General features: G+C 47.1%; 2 protein-coding genes across 7 annotated transcripts; one reads left to right on the top strand and one right to left on the bottom strand.

Moving 5' to 3' along the window:
* Nucleotides 1-118: 118 nt before the first annotated feature.
* rab22a (RAB22A, member RAS oncogene family) lies at nucleotides 119-9,555 on the bottom strand. 3 transcript variants are annotated; one of them, XR_014766563.1, is made up of 8 exons: nucleotides 9,237-9,555; nucleotides 8,718-8,797; nucleotides 8,431-8,512; nucleotides 4,684-4,755; nucleotides 4,461-4,567; nucleotides 3,743-3,852; nucleotides 2,923-3,527; nucleotides 119-1,580 (listed from the first exon to the last, which is right to left on the bottom strand). XR_014766563.1 is itself a non-coding variant. In XM_084704778.1 (7 exons), exons 1-7 carry the CDS (start codon nucleotides 9,270-9,272, stop codon nucleotides 3,430-3,432), a joined length of 585 nt encoding a protein of 194 aa, XP_084560904.1. In that variant the 5' UTR covers nucleotides 9,273-9,555; the 3' UTR covers nucleotides 119-3,429. The 3 variants fall into 3 exon arrangements, 1 of the variants encoding a protein (XP_084560904.1); XR_014766564.1 differs by having other exon boundaries at nucleotides 119-907; XM_084704778.1 differs by having other exon boundaries at nucleotides 119-3,527.
* A 40-nt stretch (nucleotides 9,556-9,595) lies between these two features.
* ppp4r1l (protein phosphatase 4, regulatory subunit 1-like) lies at nucleotides 9,596-20,834 on the top strand. 4 transcript variants are annotated; one of them, XM_084704773.1, is made up of 20 exons: nucleotides 9,597-9,795; nucleotides 11,028-11,072; nucleotides 11,356-11,485; nucleotides 12,381-12,487; nucleotides 12,732-12,874; nucleotides 13,837-13,983; nucleotides 14,277-14,385; nucleotides 14,673-14,737; nucleotides 14,865-15,023; nucleotides 15,380-15,504; nucleotides 15,648-16,189; nucleotides 16,325-16,707; nucleotides 16,819-16,905; nucleotides 17,217-17,402; nucleotides 17,677-17,838; nucleotides 18,188-18,288; nucleotides 18,379-18,499; nucleotides 18,623-18,757; nucleotides 19,126-19,267; nucleotides 19,571-20,834. In XM_084704773.1, exons 1-20 carry the CDS (start codon nucleotides 9,789-9,791, stop codon nucleotides 19,714-19,716), a joined length of 3,042 nt encoding a protein of 1,013 aa, XP_084560899.1. In that variant the 5' UTR covers nucleotides 9,597-9,788; the 3' UTR covers nucleotides 19,717-20,834. The 4 variants fall into 4 exon arrangements, with proteins under 4 accessions (XP_084560900.1, XP_084560899.1, XP_084560902.1 ...); XM_084704774.1 differs by lacking the exon at nucleotides 16,819-16,905 and having other exon boundaries at nucleotides 9,596-9,795; XM_084704775.1 differs by lacking the exons at nucleotides 9,597-9,795; nucleotides 11,028-11,072 and having other exon boundaries at nucleotides 11,418-11,485; nucleotides 11,688-12,487.
* The last annotated feature ends 181 nt before the right edge of the window (nucleotides 20,835-21,015 follow it).

Here is a 21,015-nt window from a genome sequence, read left to right as displayed (position 1 = left end):
GCACAGTGTCAGTTTCAAACATCACCATTCTCAAGCCGGAACATTGCAGGACTACAAGCCTCACTCACAAACCTTTTCTCTCTCCAACCTCCCCCCACACATGGAGAAGATACAAATACCCTTTCTTAGTATTGTTTTATTAATAAACAGGTTGACAACTCCCTTTTTTTTTAAGACATTCAGAAATACACTGGGAACAAGTGTTTTCAGGTATTTTTAGTTTACAATCGATATGAAATGCACTGTATTAAAAGCTAAATATGACAACTACTGCTAGGAGTAATTAACTTGTGTATGTAAGTCTATGGGTTTCTTGTATTTCAGACATCATACAAGTAATTCTGACAGGCTGAATATCAATAGACATTTGTGCAATGTACAGGTTGGATGGTATGTACAGTGAAAAATACATAATTAAGAGATTTTGCCAAACATTCTCAGGGCCTGCCCAAGAAGATCTGTATTTTTTCAAACATCAACAATGCACAACTAGTAATATCCACCAATGCTTCAAGTTCAAATTTCATAAAGTAGATATTTTCACAAACCTGACATCATTTTATTATTTAGAACATTTAGGCTAAAGGGGACCATCACCTGTTACAAAAATGCCATTGAAAAGCAATGGAGGACAGAGGTGAATTATATAAGTCATATTAGTCATGTGCTGTGTAAAAATGGCATTTACATGATATTGACAAGACAACAGCTTCTGTAACAAAATTATAAATGAATGAACAGGCATACTACAAACGAATCAAGTGATACTAAGGCTTGCAGGATCATCCAAAGGAACAAGCTGGATAATGTGGATTCACCCAAAACAGTGAACAACAAATTGGTAAACTTCTTTGTACTTTTCAGTTACTTGAAGTACATCTAGAATGTCTGGGAAACCTTGACACACCTAACAACACAAAAGAAGGTTAAGGTTAGGTGCGTAAAGTGCAATTGCTGAAGTACCATAGCTAAAATGTTTCTCTTTTTTAATAAATGCCCTGTCCTTTCAAGACAAGAAAGTCATATTTATGCCTTACAATTCATTATTATTGTTTTTGCTGTTTATAATAAGATAATGTATTCAGTAAATCATCTATAGATCTACCAGTTGTTATCTGTCACATTTTAGTGAAACTTGTCACAAAGACAATTATTGCACATTGAATTCATCTCTAAATAAAACCTGAAGAATATTCAGATTACCTTGTATTTGACAGAGTTCACCAGTAACAAGCCACTTGGATATGCATTATGGCAAGAAAAGAAAGACAGAAAAGTACATATGCTGTTTTATAGTAGACCACCGTAACATCCACAGAGACCAGGCTATGTAGTAACCCATAGTGTCCATCCAAGTCCATGCAGAAACACTGTAACAGAGATGCTCAGAGGCAGCATACCATCCTATCTACTGTTTTCCCCATCTATTAAATTTGAAACAATAGGGGTAAGACAAAAGAAGATAAATGAAATGTGAATTAACATTGCTTGGACAAATATCTAGTACATTCAACACTTGTCCAGCAAAACTTATCCTTCATTCTAGTGTTTTCTGGATGTCTCACCATTTTCTCATCCCACTGCACAAGAAAGGAAAGAGGGAGAGAGGAGATACGAGGTGGGGAGAGGAGAGGAGGAGGGGGGGGGGGGGGATCTCAAGGTTGAAAAGAATACTAATAACAGGTCCCTTGAGCAGAGCAGCACATCACTCAGAGTGGAAAAGCGACCACGGTTCGTTAGCGGGTCAGCATGCTAACAGAACAGAATGTCTGTTTCTGCACAGAATCTTTTCCCCTCAAAGGGTTCCAAGCTCTAACAGCATAGCTTGGTTCGCCCTGAAACAAGTTTCCAGATAGCACCCTTTTCATCACAGGCCAGGCAATAAAACTAGGTTGGATGTGCAAGCCAGTGCTTACTCTGAAAGAATAAGAAGTGAAAGATGAAAAATGTTTATGGGACAATTAAATAATTGGCAAGACCTCACAAAATCAGCCTCCCCTGTAAAACAATCATAAAAAACAGCAAGGGGTTCGAGGAAAGACAGGTTCGCCAACTAACACAAACAGTTAAAATGCCATTTAAGAAACATTGAAGCAAAACTAATACTGTAAAATGACTGGCAGCACACTCTCCAGGCACTCTGGAGCAATTCATTTACAGAATTCCAGAGATTGGCTCATTCTCTCAACCATTAAAAAGGGAAATGTGGAAAACATGTGAGCAGTTGGAAAAGTTAGCACATCACACACTTGGAGGCTGCCAGCCTTGTCAGCACTTGAGGCGAGCCCTCAGCAACACTGTCACCGGGCCTAGAAGATACTGGGGGGATACTGAATCTCATTAGACACCAGTGGCTGAGGCACACCGGACCAAGACTAGAAAGAAAGGGAAGAGATGCTTCTCTGCGTGGCTCTTGGTCTGCTCTGTGGACTGTCTAGTTTAGCAAGGCTTGCTTCATTATTCTTATTGAAGAAGTGTAGCATGGTAGTTCTTACTGCTTAGGGTATGCTACTCTCTATATATTTATTGTGTGTAGGCTGTGACATACCCTCAAAAGTGCAGAACGTGAAACTTTAGTTAAATGTGTTAATTCAATTTGATTAAATGTTTGCAAAGACGAGCTCTAAATGAATAAAACACAAAAATTTGTGTTCAGCCATGCCTCCATGATGATGTGTGTCTGTCAAAGAACACAGAGCGCATGGAAAAGACTGCAAGATATCTAGTACACAATTTAGTTCTGGTAGGGCTTAGCTTAATGAATAATGGCATGTTGTTTTGGTCCTTGTTGTTTTAGAGATTGTGTTTATAGTTCCATCTGGAGCATGGAATAAAGCAAACTTCTACATATGGCACAATCTGAATCAACCATTCCCCATCCATTGTGTTTGACAGGGCATGATGCGGACATCTGAACATTACCTGCTGTGTCCAGGCAAGAAGACAGGATGAGAGTCTACAGCCAACCACCGTACCATGATGGAGCTGGGGCTGGCTCCATGGACCAGCCAGGCGGCAGGGTGTGGAGCAGATGTGTCCCTGTGTGTGGTCGGGATGAGCAGACAGCATGTCGGTGTTGTCTGAGAAAACAACGAGGACTTGACAGATCCATCGGAGGCCTGTGGTGGGCAGACCTGTTGGGACATGTTCGCCCGCGAAACAAGGGGATGTAATGAAGCAGGCCTGCCGTGGCGTGGAGTACAGTACCATCCTGGTCTCTGACGGGCACAAGGAAGTGTTTGATGGACTGACAGGACTGTTGGTAGAGGCTAGTCCCAGGGTATGGGCGGAACACTCTAAGGCAGCGTTAGCATGAATCGCGGTTCTCTGTGACAGGAAGTGGAAGCTCCGAGGGGGCTGTGGGCTGAGACGGGGTCAGAGGTCGGGGGGGGGGGGGGGGGGGTCAAAGTGTACCGGTCCTGGGCAGCATCAGCAGCAGCTGCGTCGGGTCTCAGAGGGCTGGCGCCGCAGTTTGAAGCCCTGCCCTGCAGTCCCTCCTACCGTGTCCAGCACAGGGATACGCTGGCCTGCAGGGGAGGGGACACAAAACAGTGTGACACCCAAAGGGAGGGAAAACAACGTAACATCCAGGCTTAAATACAGTGAACACCCACCCAGAAATCACTTGTGCTACATAAGAGTATTCACCACACAGGGTTTGGTCTTGGAAGCAAAAGTGATGCCTCAAACAATCCCATTAAGGGCCTCTGACAATGGCTGGCTCATTGAAACACACACTTACTAATCTCAATAAACACTTCATTGATGTTAATTGCGTTTTTGGCACTGCTTTCCACAAATATGGCATGAATGGAGTCAGCATAGTCTTTGGCATCCTTCTCTGACACCTCCCTGGAGAGAGATAGAGATACAGCACACGTTTAACACCAGTACCACAAAGAGGGGGAGGGGGGGGCGAGAGACAGAGCAGAAATATACAAAGGAAAAGATGAAACAGATAGTAGAGACACTTCCCCTTTGTCATGTCTTCATACAGTGTAACCAGCAGCAGCCTTGAGTAGGTTAGTCCACTCCAGCTGGAGGCTGTCTCCCCTGCACTCTGGTCATTCAACCCTAAACTGCTGATCAGATTACGCCGTAGCTACAAATGGTGGTGAATGACCATCCACAGATCATGTTTCTACAACAGATTCTACTCTGAACGACGCAAGGGCACATTTATCTGTCTCGAACTCCTGGCTTTGTCTCACAAACAATTACAATAGCTCTGTAATGTGTGTCTATTGTATTGACATTTTCAATAGGCACTGTTGGTCCATTAGTAATCTGGGTAAGCACATTCATACATTAGTTAGGCCTAAATGGACTTGGTAAGCATTGGTCTGGTGAATCTAAATATAAAAGGCAGGAATATCTGTGTGTCTATCACTCGATGATCTTGGGAACCGGGCACTGAGTGATGTTGACCTACGCCAGGTGTACAGCCAGGCAAGTTGTACCTGGCATCAGACAGGTCACACTTGTTTCCGGCGATGGCCACCACAATGTTGGGAGGGCCGTGCTGCCGGAGTTCCTTCACCCAGTTCTTCAGCGTCTGGAAAGACTCCTGAGGAACACATGGAGAGGGACACTGGATAAACAACACGTTTTAGGAAATACACTTTGTGGGTATTTCATGAGAAGTCAAAGGAAAGGGACTAAGAGGGGGATACTGTCTGGTACCTCTTTAGTGATGTCATAGACAATGATGGCTGCAGCCGAGCCTCGGTAGTACATTGGCGCCAGAGCACGGAACTATGGGGAGAGAGAGAGAGAGAGAGAGAGAGAGAGAGAGAGAGATAAAACATGGTAGTAAATGTCCTGCAGTTATTCTTCAAAGACAGAGTCAGTCTGCTGGCTGGAGAAGACTACATCCTTCTGAAGGTCTTTCTCTCTGGATGAACCAGCCTTATTGGAGGTCATGAACCGGCCTTACTGGAGGCCAGGGCCCTTGTACAAGCTGCATGTAGCAGGGGGACTGTACATCAAGATACCGACGCAAGTACAGGTCTAGGATTTAAGACTTCATATACTTCAAAAGGAACGTTAAGAGACACTTTTTGGCATCTCTTCGAAGGCCATTTAAATAGATTTTCCTGCCCAAATGCCTTGTATGTGGAGAAGCATAGGAAAATGAAGGATCCTAAAACAGCTTTACAATCACCAATAACTATGCAAAGAAATTAAAAAAATTCCCTCGTGTGTTTAAGATGTGAATAACCTACCATGGCTTATCACTGCTCATCTATACAGCACCGATAGTTTTTTATGACCCTCATAAATTAACTTTAGACTTCATGAAGATTATTGGAAAAAGCAAAGATGCACCGTTTTGAGAAACCAGAAGAATGTTCTGGGCCCACAGAGCCAGGAAGCTGTGTGTAACTGGAAGTGTGGCAGGCCTTTCCACCAACCAGTCCCACATGTGGTAACCATCAGGAGAAAGATGAGCACAATGTGTCAAAATCAGTTAGCGTTGTCATATTTATGGAGGACTATACATTCGGTCTTAACCCAAGACATCACAAGGCCCGGCGTAATCAAAACAATGTGAACATATTCTCCAATTCCACAGTTGGGGGAATAACTGTTCAGATGTTTGCCAGTTCTTGGTATCCGTTCTGGTATAGTATTTTCCAAAAGCTTATGAGCTCTGAGGGTTTGAAACGTTCAAGTTCAATTAGCAAACTCCTGTCTGCATAAAACTTCAAATCAAATAGCTTACATATCCGAGTCAGTGTTGTACAATAGAAGGGCGTGGAGGATGTGAGGTGGTATAAGTACCACCAGACGGGTCCTAGGCTGATGCGGGGGTTAGACAGAGAGAGTGATTGGTTAGGACAGGCTCCTCAATACGGGTGACCTTCCATCTCATATACTGAACCTCTGTCTTCTTGGATAAAAACAAAATATCATGTGGTTATATTTCCTCTGAAACGAAAAGAAACGTGAGAAACGAAATGTGATTTGTGAGCTGGGTACAAAGCAGCAAGCTACAAACTAAGAAGTGGAAAGCAAAGTGGCCAAAATAATTCAGGTCTTAATGAAGATCCATGTATGTATCTTGAATTGATCCTACAGAGCAGCAACTGAATTCAATGTACAGGACTATACTGTTCAGACTCGTTTCTTTTGGGACAATAAAGTCCATCTTATCTAAAGCCGTCTTTTTGTAAGGTAGTCTTTATTAACACATTTATTATAATAATCCGAGGTGTCACATATTAGCTAATAAAATAAAAAGATTTGACTAAAGAAAAAAAAAAAAAAGTATAACAGGAGCAGCCGAAGCTGGAATGAGCCGCCTTTTCCCGCCAATTCCATTTTACTCAGCAAATATAAAGAAATACACGATCCTCCTTGGAATGAAACAGTTACCTCAGGGAAACACACATTCCACACAATTATAGTTGTTACTGGCTCCAACTCCACCAAAGGCAGTCCAACTAGGGATATTTGGCAGAAGGATTGAGGGGACTCTGTCTGTCTGGCCAGAGCTGAAGCTAGCTCTGCTACAGACAGTCCTGTGTGGTCTGACTGCCTGTGCCCAGAGAGCGCTCACCACAAGGCTAAACCACACATCTGGCCACACTGCCGCCCTCTAACAGCTCCCCGGCTGCTCAGTATGTGCAGATTAATTACAGAAATGATGAGCCTGGCAGTGAGTGAAAGGTGTTCCTCTGTGCCAGTAGGGTGCCCCCAGAGTGGGTTCTCCGGGGGTCAGAGTCAGAGTCCATCCTGCTTGTTGTCTGCATGTGCAGACAGATCAGTCATAATGGATCAGGACTCAGGAGTTAACCGTCTGGTTCGGCTGTACACTAATGATTCCACAAAATCACAACTCTGCTTCTGTGCTCGCTCATTTGATGCCACCTCGTCTCGGTTTACTCTCCAACAGGTCAAAAAATAAAATAATTGGGGGTCAGATGGCTGAGCGGTTACTGTAGGGAAGCGGGCTATTAATCAGAAGGTTGCTGGTTCAATTCCTGGCCATGCCAAAATGATGTTGTGTCCTTGGGCAAGGCACTTCACCCTAATTGCCTCGGGGGAATGTCAATGTACTTACTGTAAGTCGTAAGTCGCACTGGATAAGAGAGACTGTGTAAATGTAAAAAGCCTAAAAAGACTATTCTCCAGAAGCTGAAAATCACACACCATGAGAGCTTTGCAAAATACCACAGCAGCTTAAAAGGAAAACAACATCAAGCCACCAACAGAATATTTCTACATTCTTGCACACAGCTGTGAGCCACTCGGTAGAAAGAGAGATCAGCACAAGCAGACATGGAGCAGAGAAGGAAAGTCTGTGGCAGAGAAGGGAAGTTGGAGATGAAACGAGTGAGAGTGAGGAGAAGGGGAAGAGGAACCGAGCATTGGAAGAGGAGCTGGCAAGGCATCACACAGTGGCAGGCTGGAGACCGCTCTGGTTTCATCTGCCTGCCTTATCTTAAAGGGTTTATTTCACGGGGGTCTGCTCCGGGGACCCTGGCCAGGCCAGGCCCCAGCGGACAAAGGACACGACACAAACACAGTGACTCATCTCGCACCTCTGGGGAAAACAAGGAGGGGCTAGAACAGTTCAGTAGGCGACGCTGTGCTCGCTGAGGAAAGAGTAGGGGAACAACACAAAAAAGGAAAAACAGCTGCGGATCGCTCGATTAAAGAGGGAACTGTTCAGCAAACATTAGAAATGTTTCTCCTTTAGTTGTTTTTAAGTTCCTTATGTGATTGTGCTTATTAGCATACAAGCTAAATATGTTTCTGAAGATGATTATGGTACTCATATCCTATGTTATTTGCATGTGGCAAAGCCCAGGCCTGGGTGGTCTGTGAGGCATTCCAAATATAGCATCATGTAGTATAGTAGACAAACATGAGAGCAGATCAAGTTACGAGAAGCCTCCCATTTTGCCCACCATGTTATGACTGCTGACATACAACTCCTCTGACTGTTCACATAAATGTGTGACATTCTTTAGAATATCAGCCTTGAGTACTGTGTGTAAGCGATTCAACATGCAAATGAATGTGTAGATGTGTTAGGGTGAATGAAAAGAGACAGTGATAGACAGAGAGAGTGAGAGATGGCAAAGGGAGAGGGAGTGGGAGGGGGAGGGGAGAAGAGGTCATGAAGAGCGGGAAGAGAGCAGGAGTTACTTTAATCATGACAGACATACCTATGTTATCCACAAGACTAAACAGGCAGCATTGCTGTTGATAATGCAAACCCATGATTCCTTAACCTGTCAACTCCACTTTATGATGGGGCCTCTTCTAAGCGTTTCAACAATGTAAAAAAACCAACTAAACTTTATGGATAGATAAACAGCGCCCCCTACCAGACATATGATATCACTGCACCTGCAGTAAAAACGAAAGGCCCTTCTTTAGATGAAAATGATGCTAAAACTATCTCCTTTAAGTACTGACCCTCTCCTGTCCAGCAGTGTCCCAAATCAGGAACTTGTGCAGCTCGTTCTGATACTGCACAGTCTTGGTCATGAAGGATGCCCTGAAAAACACAGAAAGAAATATGACACACAACCTACTGTTGGTGTCCATGATCTAAACTACATACTGCAAATGACACCCCCTCCCCTTCATCAAAAAGAAAACCCACTTCACAATCAGATATATTGTTTGCACATGAAAAGATGGGAAACATTGGAGTAAGACTGTGATTGTGATCCAGCTGTATGTTTTTTTACAGTACTTACCCAATAGTTGGATTGATGTTTGGGTCAAAGCTGTCTTCCACAAACCTCCACACAATACTGGACTTGCCAACCCCCGTGTCCTGTAGAAACACAAGAAAATAAGAGATTAACTGTTCCACACACGCAAGGGGCCAAATTGTAACTGTTATACGTTTTAAATCTAGCATCATCAGGTATATAACCTATTCACTAGAAGCAATAATGTATTCCTACTGTTTCCTTCCTTTCTGTCTAAGCCTACATGAACATGTAACATTGTCAACATTAGTAACATTAACTTTAAGATGCACTGTATCCTCTAACGTACACCTCCTTTGTGTATCACTTTTAATAAATTGTGTCAACATATCAACAGGACAGTGAGAGGATAGGATGTGAACTAAAAGAAATTCTGCAGTGATAGACTGATAATGATGGTGATATTTAACTTGATGTAATTAGATAGCTAACGGTAGGCAACTTAGTAGTTAGGAAACAATATCAAACTGGAATAAACCGTTTAGAGAGGCTATGTCTTACCCCAAGAAGGCAAACTTTTAACTCCCGTAGCGCCATATTGATCTCCAAATTTATAGGACATTTATGAACATTCCAACCACTTGACAGATTGCTGCTAGCTCGCTTGCTAAATAGATTCCTCAATGATCAAATTTAGAGAAAATCAATATTTAACAGACAGATTTAAGATGACCGCATATAGATTTAATAAAAAATAAAGAAAATATGCATTTGCTACTCTCTAATCCTAAACATCACTCGTACTATTTAACACATTTTGATTACAGTACACATCCTCGAAACGCCTCGACTCCATCTTGCATTACGGATGACCGTGTCACGTGACAGCATTGGTCCTGTTTTTGTTTAGAAAACATAAGAAGCTGTCAAGCATCCTTTGTGTCTAGTTCATTTGTATATCTACATACTTTGCGTTCAATGTGTCAAAAATATTGTTTAACAAATAAAAACGGTTGAAAAACAACATCAGGAAGTGCTTTCAGGAAGTAGTTTGCCGATGCTGGCAACGTTGAGTGACAACCCACACGGCAGCTCGCCGAGCAGATAATCAAGATGGCAGGTAATATACCTATCATAACATTTATTCCAAAACTTAAACAACGCACTGTTTGACAAAAGGGTTTATATGGTTTTTGTCTGTTAAGTTTTGTGTTTTCTGTAACGCCCAATTTGTTATTGTAGGCTTTGTTTTAATGTGTTTTCAAGCGAGAAGGCTAGCCTACATGGCCAGCAAGCGGTGTTGTCAAGCGAAAGCTAACGCTGCAGCGGCTAGTACTGCAGTACAGGACTGGGTATGCAATGCTAGCCGCGATACTGCCTAGTTTAGCCAACCCAGTTCCCGTGGATGTTATATATTGACAACACTCTGTAAAAAGAATTCTCATAGACACTGGGATGTGGTGGCGCGATTGTAATAATGATGACTAACAATTAACTGCTCATTTATTTGATATTACAAACCCTATCGAGTTATCTGACCTTTTCAGCCCTGTTAGCTTAGCAGGGTAGCTTAGCTAGTTGATCAGCAAGCAACTAGCCTCACTAGCTTGATTTTTAAGCTGACCAAATCCAGCTCAAAACTATAACAAATAGGCCTACATTACGCAGATCGCTAACCAGGTTGCTTGCTGACCACCTATTGACTGCACACGTCGAGTCATTCCTCAAGCGGAGCTGAAGTGTCATGTTCATTTCCCACATTGTGGTCAAAATACGGAGGGGTTTTACCGTGTAAATAACGTTAATTTAGCTGCAGTAGTAGCAGGTTCGCTGCAGCCAGTGTTCCATTTGGTAAACATTGTAACATAGCTATTTTTAAATGGGTGGTCTTCGTTATGACAATATTAAGTTATAGCTATTGTGCTAGTGGCTACACCAGTTAAGAAGTTGTCAGCTGCTGCTTAATACTTCTGTCCAGGCCCAGAGGATGTGTTAGGCAATTTTATCTTTGACAACAGTGGCCAAGTGATCTTAGATGTTTGTTGGGCAATTTCGATGCACATTACAAGATTAATCCCAGCTTGAAGATCCTGTGCATAGTCTACATGAATTCACCTAGTTCTGACCTTCACCTCAACAAGATCCATTAACGTCTCACCAGATCACCAGATCCAAGTTTTTCAGATCAGCACGGCACAAACCTTTTCAGTCACCGCCACACCACTGCCTACTCACTGTCATGCCCGAGATGCCCAGCCGCCCCTCTCCTTGTCTTGGATACGAGGGAGGGAAAGTATGTTGATTACATGTTAGTGACATTGTTGCCTCTCTTACTCTGTCCCATTGTCTCAGGTCTGTCTTTATATTTTGAAGATGGTCACGACGATCTGGATGACTGTGAGTGTTCTCAATCACATTGCGTTTTTGAACGCGTGCATGGCTCAAGCCTTCATTTCAAGTTTAGTTTGAGTTTGGATATTGTTGTTAACGAAGGGACTTTCCAGTTTTCAAAGGCTTAAATGCCTCACATATAACACAACCTGAACTTCTGATCTGCTACATTTTCTCATTGTGGAAATCAGCCGGGGTAATAACACAAGGCTGTTTCTCTTGGTAAGGCCAGCCCATATAGACCACACATGTACAATCACACTAACATTGTCACTGTATTCTCTCCCAGTTGGGTTTGATGACTATGGATCAGAGTGCGATGGTATCCGTATCACAGCGTTCCTGGACGCAGGGCAGGACAACCTAACTCCTCTAGGCAGGCTAGAGAAATATGCCTTCAGTGAGAATGTCTTCAACAGGTAAGCAACTTCCTGACTGGCAGTGTTACAAAGTAAAAGCAAAAGGACACACACACACACCCACCCAGTCTCTTCTAGCTTATAGATGGTAGGCTAAAGGAAATGTTTAGTATTGCCACTGGAATGCTGTGCCAGAACAAAGTCCAACACCAGTAAAATGAAGTAATATCTTGTTCCATCTACATTCCTGTGTATTACCCAGCAGGGCAAAAACCACCTGGACCAATTCCATAGCTCAGGAATGCAACAACACCTAGCCTACCGTTGCTAACGATGCTGCCCATAACTGGTCCCCTAGTTCAGATCAGGCCCGTTCATGATGTCTCTATCAGGCCCCACCCTGTGAACTTGTGGGAAGCCTTGCATGTCGTTCTCTCCCTCCAGGCACAGTGTGTTTCAGTGTGTGTGTCTGTGCTGTTTGCCCCCAGCTGCCTGCATGGTGGTTGACAGGTCTCAGGGAGGGTTTGTGGCTTGGCCTCTCAGATGTGGAGCCTAACACCTCTCTGTGCTCTGCTGCCCCCAGTTGAACTTGTGAAGAGGCCTAGTCTACCCTCCCTCCGCCTGTTAGAAGCTTCAGTTAGAGAGGAGGAATTTAAAACATTCTTATGCAAATCTCCAGCACCATGTACATATTTGTGAGCAGACTGCTTTGTTGGGCTATGGCAGTGTTTTTTTGGGCAAGTCACGTTCAAACACGTGACGTGATTTATATTCACAATGTGCTCTGAAACCAGTGTCAGAACTGTGACTTATCAACTCATCTCATGTTTAACAATCTTATGGTCTAGTTTGAAGCTTTGGATGTGTCTGAGGCCTGGTGCTTTGTTGGAGTGTGGCTCAGTAGGTAATGGCACACTGCAGGCCGGACTAACCTGGAGCTCGTGTTGCTTTCTAGGCAGATTGTGGCGCGCGGGCTGCTTGACGTGCTTCGAGAGTTCAGTGACAATGAGAATGACTTTATCAGTGTCATGGAAACGGTTGCCAGAATGTCAGAAGATGGAGGTATTGGCTTTGTTTGTCTGTCTTGACTGTTTGTTTTGTGTTTATGATGTCCCAAAATTCCCAATGTAATTGCTTCTGGGACAGAGGCCAAATCAAAGCCATTAGAATATTGTAGTTAACCTGAACATTTGTGAATGTGTCGTTTAATCCAAACACATCTAGCACAGGACCATTCCCCCCTATGTTTCAACGTGGTGTGTGTTTGCGTGTATGCGTGTGCCTCTTGTGCATGTGTGTGTCTCAGAACCCACAGTGCGTGCAGAGCTCATGGAGCAGGTCCCAAACATCGCCATGTTCCTACACGAGAATCGGCCCAACTTCCCCGCAGCCTTCTCCAGATACCTGGTGCCCATCGTTGTGCGTTACCTCACAGACCCCAACAACCAGGTTGGCAACACACACACACACACACACCTGTCAGGCTAAACTAGGGTTAGATAGCTGAGATCAGATTATTATCTCAAGCAGGTTGAGTGAGTGATTTGTCACTAAAGTTTTTCTTATCTGATATGTAGGCTTTTATGTCTAGTACCTCTACAGCAGATTCATATAAAATATAGTTAGCATGTCTTTATGGATGTATGGCCAGATGTGTGTGCTCGGCATCTTGTGAAACTTGATGTGCAGTGTTTCCCCACACATGGACTCATTTGTGGCAGTGCGCCACAGAATCAACACCAGCCACCACATTTCATGCGTTTCGTAAAAAACATGTTTTTAACACTATTTAGGCTAAAACACGCAGCGTATTGGTTCAGCTGCAATTCCTTTCCCTGCTGTCCCTCCGTCTCTCTGTCACTCACCTGTCTCTCTGTCACACACAGACACACAGTCACACACAGTCACAACGTCAGCACACGTTAGCAACTATGCATACGTGCGCCGTTCTAGTAAGACAGACAGCTATATCAACGAGCCTTCAGCATTAGTACCGTAGCTAAAGGTCTAGGAAAGTTGAGGCTACTTTTCTCTAGGTACTTACGAACATGTCTTAATCTGCTAGACGAATGGGTTCCCCTTCGTTCTTTTGGTGAGCAGTTTTAGGAACCCTAGGTACTTACCCGGTGTCATGGAGCCGACCAGTTAAATAGTTATTTAGCCCTAGCATTGCTACCTGTAAATGCAGAAATTGTTTGTTGTTGTTGATTTTGTGAAGGTGTGAAACATTTTGTTGGATTAATTTGTAATGTAATAAAGTTCTGTGTAACAAATGATTAACTAAGGAATTATTTTGAATTCCTCCCCACCACCCCCCCCCCCCCCCCCCCCCCCCCCCGATATGAAACATCCCCCGCCCCCCTCCACAAATAGTTTTTCTAATCTGAGGGAAACACTGATGTGTGTGGCAGGTGCGTAAGACCAGCCAAGCAGCACTGCTGGTCCTGCTGGAGCAGGGTCTGATCTGCAAGGCCGACATGGAGACCAAAGTGTGTCCAGTCCTCCTGGACCTCACAGAGCCCAGCAGTGATGATGACTACAAGATAGAAGCCGTGGCGGTAAGGCTGCCCCCTCTCCCCCCCCCCCCATGGCCCCCACCACCCTGAAACCACAGTCAGACTGATTTGGGGTTCATAGACTTCCAGCCCCATGGGCTACCAGTCTGATCAATGCCAGATCAGTACAGTGGTGCAGATGGACGAGAGAAGCTTGTGTTTCTCTACTTGGTTTCTCAGGATTTACACGGATCCTTATCCCCCCTCTCTCTCTCCCTCTCTCCCACTCTCTTGCTCTCTCTCTCTTTTTTTCTCTCTCTCCCTCTCTCTCTCGCTCTCTTTCTCTCTCTCTGTAGATCATGTGCAAGCTGGTGACGATGTTGAGTAAAGACACTGTGGAGCACCTGCTCCTGCTGCGCTTCTGTGAGCTGTGCAGCGACGCCAGGCTCTTCCAAGTCCGCAAGGAACTCCTCCACACCTCTCCTCTTCCACAGACCCCAGTGAGGATGAACACTGCTCGGGTCGCTGGGCTGTTGAGCAAGAGGGGTTGTTGTTGTCTGGGTGGAATTTGAGTCGTGGCGTAGCTGCTGCAGGCTGAGGCAGGGTGTTTGGGACGATCTGTTGTTGAACGTTGGAATGCGTGTCAGCGTTGACACACATTCTCCCTGTTAGTGGGATAAACAAGTTAAATAGGTTACAGACAGACAGACAGACACGTCCTTATTGTGGTGTTTTCCCCCCTCTCTCCCAGGTGTGTGCAGCTAATTTCGGCGAGTTCTGTTCCATCGTGGGTCAGGATGCCACAGAGAAACTACTGGTGAGAACCAGACAATGTTGACATCACCACACATATGCACTGCTTCCATGTTATTGATTTCTTAGCCAGTTCTAACCGCCACAGTGTGTTTGTTTTTCCTGCCGGCGCTGCGCTGCCTTTGTTCCAGATGTCCAAGTTCTTCGACCTGTGCTCAGACAGCCTGTGGGGCATCAGGAAGGCGTGTGCCGAGTGCTTCATGATCGTCTCCAACTCTACCTCCCCGGAGGTGCGACGCACTAAACTGTCCCCTCTCTTCATCAGCCTCATCAGTGACCAGTCCCGCTGGGTAAGAGCTTTGCTGGCATGGAGAGGGGGGGGGTGGGTGGTGGTGATGAGAGACGAGGAGGGGGGGGGGATTGATTGAGGGTAGGAAAGAAAAGATACAGATGTGGGTAACACTTTATATCCAGGTGTTTGTAATGAGAGTTAGTTAATAGGTCATATTTTGGGGGGGGAGACTTTAAGTGTTCAGGAGGGGTTGGGGTGTTATTGCAAGATGAGAAAAGCAATAAGGCCCTATTAAAATGCTTACTAACTTACTGCTACCTACTAACTGATGCTTGGTACAAGCACCTGGATTGACATCACGGGTGTTCCAGTGGTGTGTGTTTAGTGACCCCCTGTGTTCCCCTGCTCGTCCAGGTGCGTCAGGCAGCCTTCCAGTCTCTGGGACGCTTCATCTCCACCTTCGCCAACCCCTCCAGCACAGGCCTCCTCTTCAGAGAGGACGGCACCCTGCTGGAGATGCCCAGGTGTTTTTCTGACAGGTACAAAACAAGCCAACCTCTAATACTGTCGAATCACTGGAAAATACAGATGGGGTGCGCTTGATTTGGTTGAGCCAAATTAAACCAACGAGTGACTTGCAAAAGTGCTAATTGTGTTTGTTTTAATTGTGCTTCCTTGGCAGTGAGTCGCCCCTGTGTATCCAGTCCTCCATGACCTGCTCTGAGTCTGGAGGCTGTCTGGCGGGCAGGACCGGCCGTCACACCCCAGCCAACCAGGACGGGCGGGCCACCCCCGCCCCTGAGCTTCTCTCCAGGGGGGACCATGGAGCCGTGGATCACCCGGGCCCCGGACCCCCTTCCTCCAGCTCTGGAGACGGACATGGACCCCACACACACCACCACAGCCACAAGCCCGTATCAGTCACGGAAAACAGCAAAGAGTCGGATCAGACGGACGAAAACTTTAACTCTTTCCACTACTGGAGACCTCCGTTACCGGACATCAGCGGAGATCTGGAGATGCTGCAGGGGCCCGTGGTCCAGGAAGAGGGGGAGGAGAAGGAGGAGAGGAAGGTGGGAGAGGTGGAGTTGGAGGATGGGGAGGTGGAGGAGACAGAGGAAGAGTACCGGGGGCTAGACTCCAGCCAGGGACCGGCCACCAGCTCCCAGATTCAGAAGGTTCTGGACTGCCTCCAGCCTCACATGGATGACCCGGACGTACAGGGTGAGTCAGAACGAACGAGGACGCACATCCACAACGTTTTTATTTGCTAGTTTGCAAAGTGGTATTTTGGGAGTTTAGTATGTGCGTAAATGTGTGCTAACCTCTGTGTGTGTGTTTGTGTGTGTCCTTGAACAGCTCAAGTCTCTGTGCTGTCAGCCGCCCTAAAGGCAGCCCAGCTGGAGAGCCAATCAGAAAGTCAGCCTGACAGCCAGTCCGAAAGCCAGTCCGAAAGCCAGTCCGAAAGCCAGTCCGAAAGCCAGTCCGAAAGCCAGTCCGAAAGTCCAGCAGCCATCCAAATGGAGGAGAGCGAAGCTCTGGAGGCCCAATCGGAGAACGGCGAGAGCGGGGCAGCGGAGGAGCAGGTGTCAGACCCAGCTCCTACGCTGGAAGCGGAGCCCAGCCCCACCCAGGAGCAGGCCGAGACCCAGACGGAAGCGGAAGCAGATGCCCAGGAGAACCAGGACTCTGCTTCAGACTCCCCCGTCCTCGTACGGGATGATTCTGACCACAGCAGTGTGGTGAGTCCACAGTCCTCCTCCTCACCCAGAGGAAGACACTGGGGGAAACGCTGAGGCTTCTATAGAGGGCCCCCATCGTCTCCACATGACTGAGTGTGTGTGTTTTGTTAGGAGTCTGAGCTGATTGAGAGTGTGGAGGAGGAGAGGAAGGATGCCTCTTCTTCAGGTCAGGTGTATGAGGAAAAACCTAAGGTTCAGGTGAGTGTCCGACAGACTGGTTCAGTCCAGCCGCACCTTCTCTAACACCCCTCGGTCTGTCCGTCCTGTCCTTACATTTACATTTAGCAGACACTCTTATCCAAAGCGACTTACAGTAAGTACAGGGACATTCCCCCGGAGTAGGGTGAAGTGCCTTGCCCAAGGACACAACGTCATTTGGCATAGTGGGGAATCGATCCGGCAACTTTCTGATTACTAGCCCGACTCCCTCACCGCTCAGCCATCTGACTCCTTCCATAACCCCATCGTCTTCACCCTGTCCTCCTTTCCCCTCTCTCCTGCTCCTCCAGAACGTGATCCCCCAGCAGCTGCTGGACCAGTACCTGTCCATGACGGACCCAGCCCGGGCTCAGACGGTGGACACAGAGATAGCTAAGCACTGTGCCTTCAGCCTGCCCGGGGTGGCCCTGACGCTGGGCCGGCAGAACTGGCACTGCCTGAAGGACACCTACGAGACGCTGGCCACGGATGTCCAGGTGGGCACCGCCGGCCCCTTCACACACTTCCTGTTTCGGAGCCGGCCAACATCCTCTCCTGTTTTAATTTTTTAAATTATTTTTCTGAGGATGCGGCCGCTAAATATAGCTTTGTGTCATCAAAAAGAAAGGGGATACATTTGCAATGACCTGTCCCACCCACTGATCATAAAACCTGCGCCCCTGGGTTTCCATATTGATTCAGCTCACAGCAGTAGTGTAGAACTGAATGTGAATCAATATTTTCTCTCTCTCTCCACCTCTGTCTCCCCAGTGGAAGGTGAGAAGGACCCTGGCCTTCTCCATCCATGAGCTGGCGGTGATCCTGGGAGACCAGCTCACGGCTGCAGACCTGGTGCCCATCTTCAACGGTTTCCTCAAGGACCTGGACGAGGTCCGCATCGGGGTCCTCAAACACCTCTACGACTTCCTCAAGGTACCCGCTCACCCCCCCCCTCCCTCGATCCCTTCCTTCCTTCCTCCCTGTTTGAAACGTGGGATTCTTCCACGAGAGGGCGACCTGTTCCTCCATGACTTGAGCCGACTCCTGACACCCCTTTCATTCATCCCCATTATGGTCAGGAATAAGACCAGCAACACTTGACCTTGATCTTGACAACAACCAGTAAACCACTAAGGCTCAGGTTTTTCTGACCTTGGCCAAAAATGAATGGTGATGAAGGTGGTCGCGATGATGATGATGAACTTGGTGATAGTGATGATGGTGAGATGTTGAAGATGATGGTGTTTAGGAGGGTGTTGATGGTGGTGGTTGTGTGTTGCAGCTTCTCCACGCAGACAAGCGGAGGGAGTATCTGTACCAGCTTCAAGAGTTCATGGTCACAGACAACAGCCGCAACTGGAGGTTCAGATACGAGCTGGCAGAGTAGGTGCCTTTGGGTTATTGACATTATCTTCATGGATCTAGCCGTGTGTTCTGTAACAGAGCGTGTGCGTGTGTGTGTGTGTCCACCAGGCAGTTGATCCTGATCATCGAGTTGTACAGCCACTATGATGTGTATGACTACCTCAGACAGATAGCTCTCACCCTCTGTTCAGACAAGGTGTCTGAGGTCCGGTGGATCTCCTACAAGCTGGTGAGATCTCCAGGAGCCCTGCTCACTCATCTCCTATCTCTCTCTCTCACACACACACATTCCCACTCCTCCCCTGCAGCCCTACTTGACAGCGCATACCTGAAGTGCTGTGTGTCTCCTCAGGTGGTTGAGATCCTTCAGAAGCTGTACGCGTGTGGAGCTCATGACCTGGGCCTGAACTTCATTAATGAGCTCATCGTCAGGTTCTGCCACTGTCCCAAGTGGGTGGGCCGACAAGCCTTTGCCTTCATCTGCCAGGTAACGCACCACGTGTCCCATCAGACAACAGTCCAACATGCCTTGTCTATCTGCCAGATGCTGCTCACCGCTCTGCCTCTGTCCACTTACTACCGAACATTCCTGGCTGTATCTGCCCATGAGCCTGTCTGACCTGCTGGTCTCCCTGTGTCTGCTGCTTTACTGTCTCTGACCTTCTGATCTCCCTGTGTCTGCTGCTGTACTGTCTCTGACCTACTGACCTCCCTGTGTCTGCTGCTGTGCTGTCTCTGACCTTCTGATCTCCCTGTGTCTGCTGCTGTGCTGTCTCTTACCTTCTGGTCTCCCTGTGTCTGCTGCTGTGCTGTGTGTCTGACCTGCTGGTCTCCCTGTGTCTGCTGTGTGTGCAGGCCATCGTGGAGGAGGACTGCATGCCCATGGAGCAGTTTGCCCAGCACCTTCTCCCCAGCCTGCTCAGCCTCTCCTCCGACCCTGTGGCCAACGTGCGCGTGCTGGTGGCCAAGGCCCTGCGGCAGAGCGTCATGGAGAAAGGTAGAAAACAATGTTTTCTTGGGCCCCACAACATCAAGTGCTTTTTCTGGGGAGGGTTTAGGGTTAGAATTGCATTAAGGGTTAGGGCCAGAGATGGCAAAAGTACACACACACACTACTCAAGTAGAAGTACAGATGCTCATGTTTAAAAAGACTGAGGTAAAAGTTGAAGTACTGACACTACACTTTTTCACTCAAGTTGAAGTATAGAAGTGTGAGGGCTCTGACATCGACTTCAATCAAAAAGTAGTCATTACTACTACCTGTTTAAGGATAGTAAAACAAATGTGTGTGTGTGTGTAGCGTACTTCAAGGAGCCTGGCAGTGCCTACTCTGATGAGCTGGAGGAGACTGTGATGGCGCTGCAGGCTGACAAGGACCAGGATGTTCGTTTCTTCGCCAGCCTGGACCCCAACAGAGCCCTGCTGGACACGGCTGCCTTAATCTAGCCCCTCACAGCCCAGCCCCTGGTGCCCAGCCGCTGGTGCCCAGCCGCTGGTGCCCAGCCCCTGGTGCCCAGCCCCTGGTGCCCAGCCCCTGGTGCCCAGCCCCTGGTGCCCAGCCCCTGCCTGTCTACCTACCTGTCTGTCTGTCTGACAAAGTCAGCAACTTACCAGCACCAGATCAGACCACTCGCCAGCAGAACAGACCTGCGCCAAGGCACTGATGACCACTCACACCTGCGCGCACACACACGCACACACACATGCTAAACAAAAGTGTGTGTGTGCTCAGAAAGACACCTTCACTTTCACACACACTAGAACAAGCACTCTTCTCTCCGGGGGAGGCGCGTCCACCCCCTTCCCCCACCTCCAGAAAGGATTGAGCAGGGCTCGGGTGAGCTGGATCTCCCAGACGATGCGACCACCAGCCCCTCACCCCTCCAGGACTGTCCCTCTCCATCTTACCAGCACCCTCACACAGACTCCACTAGCAGACTGGAGGACAGCACAGCCAGCTCACTCTACTCTGCTCTCTCCAAAGCTAATTGTGATCGTTTTTCTTTTATTATTATTACTACTTCCTCCTTTTTGTATTTAATCAACCAACAAGCCGTCAGGCAGGCAGGAAGGCCTCGACAGGCTCTCTGCCTTCCACGGCCACTAACTCAGGGGGACTGATGGAAACAGACAGCATTAGCAACAAACAGCGCTGCTGACTCAGCACGGGAAGTTAAACTAGTAAAACTCCAACCAGCCACACAGCACCCCCACCCCACCTGTCCTCTCCGTGGTACTGAATCGTCCTTGTGTGTCTCGCTCTTTCTATATCTTTCTGTCTTTACCCCCCCCCCCCCGACTCTCCCATGCAGTCTGCCTCCTCTCTTTTCTGTCTTCTCGGGCCTCTGAACCACTACTGCCCAGCGGGGAACAGCTCAAGCTGCTCCCCGTAGACCTCTGGTGGTAGAACCAGCTCAGATACTTCTAAAAGGAATGTGTCTGAATCAACTGTTTGATCTCGTTTCTCAGTGCACATGCGTTTGTTTACCAATAATGTGACAAGTCTCCCGTACAGTTGGAGACATGAAATACCTCTGTTAGGACGAGGCTCTGTCTGGTGTGTGTGGGGGGGGGGGGGGGGGTTGAGGCTGAGGAGGACATTCATCTGTGATACTGAGGGGGGAGGGGGGGGTCTTATTGTTGATAAAGGGCTTCAGGTGAAGTGACCAAGGTGTAATGTAAACCATGAGGCAAGTGCAGGATCAAGACTACATGGAACAGGCATGTTTCATTGCAGTAGAAACT

This window comes from Hypomesus nipponensis, chromosome 9 (genome assembly GCF_054491055.1).
Source record: "Hypomesus nipponensis isolate SF chromosome 9, ASM5449105v1, whole genome shotgun sequence".
Classification (NCBI taxonomy): domain Eukaryota; kingdom Metazoa; phylum Chordata; class Actinopteri; order Osmeriformes; family Osmeridae; genus Hypomesus; species Hypomesus nipponensis.
This window is presented reverse-complemented; position numbering and strand designations above follow the sequence as displayed.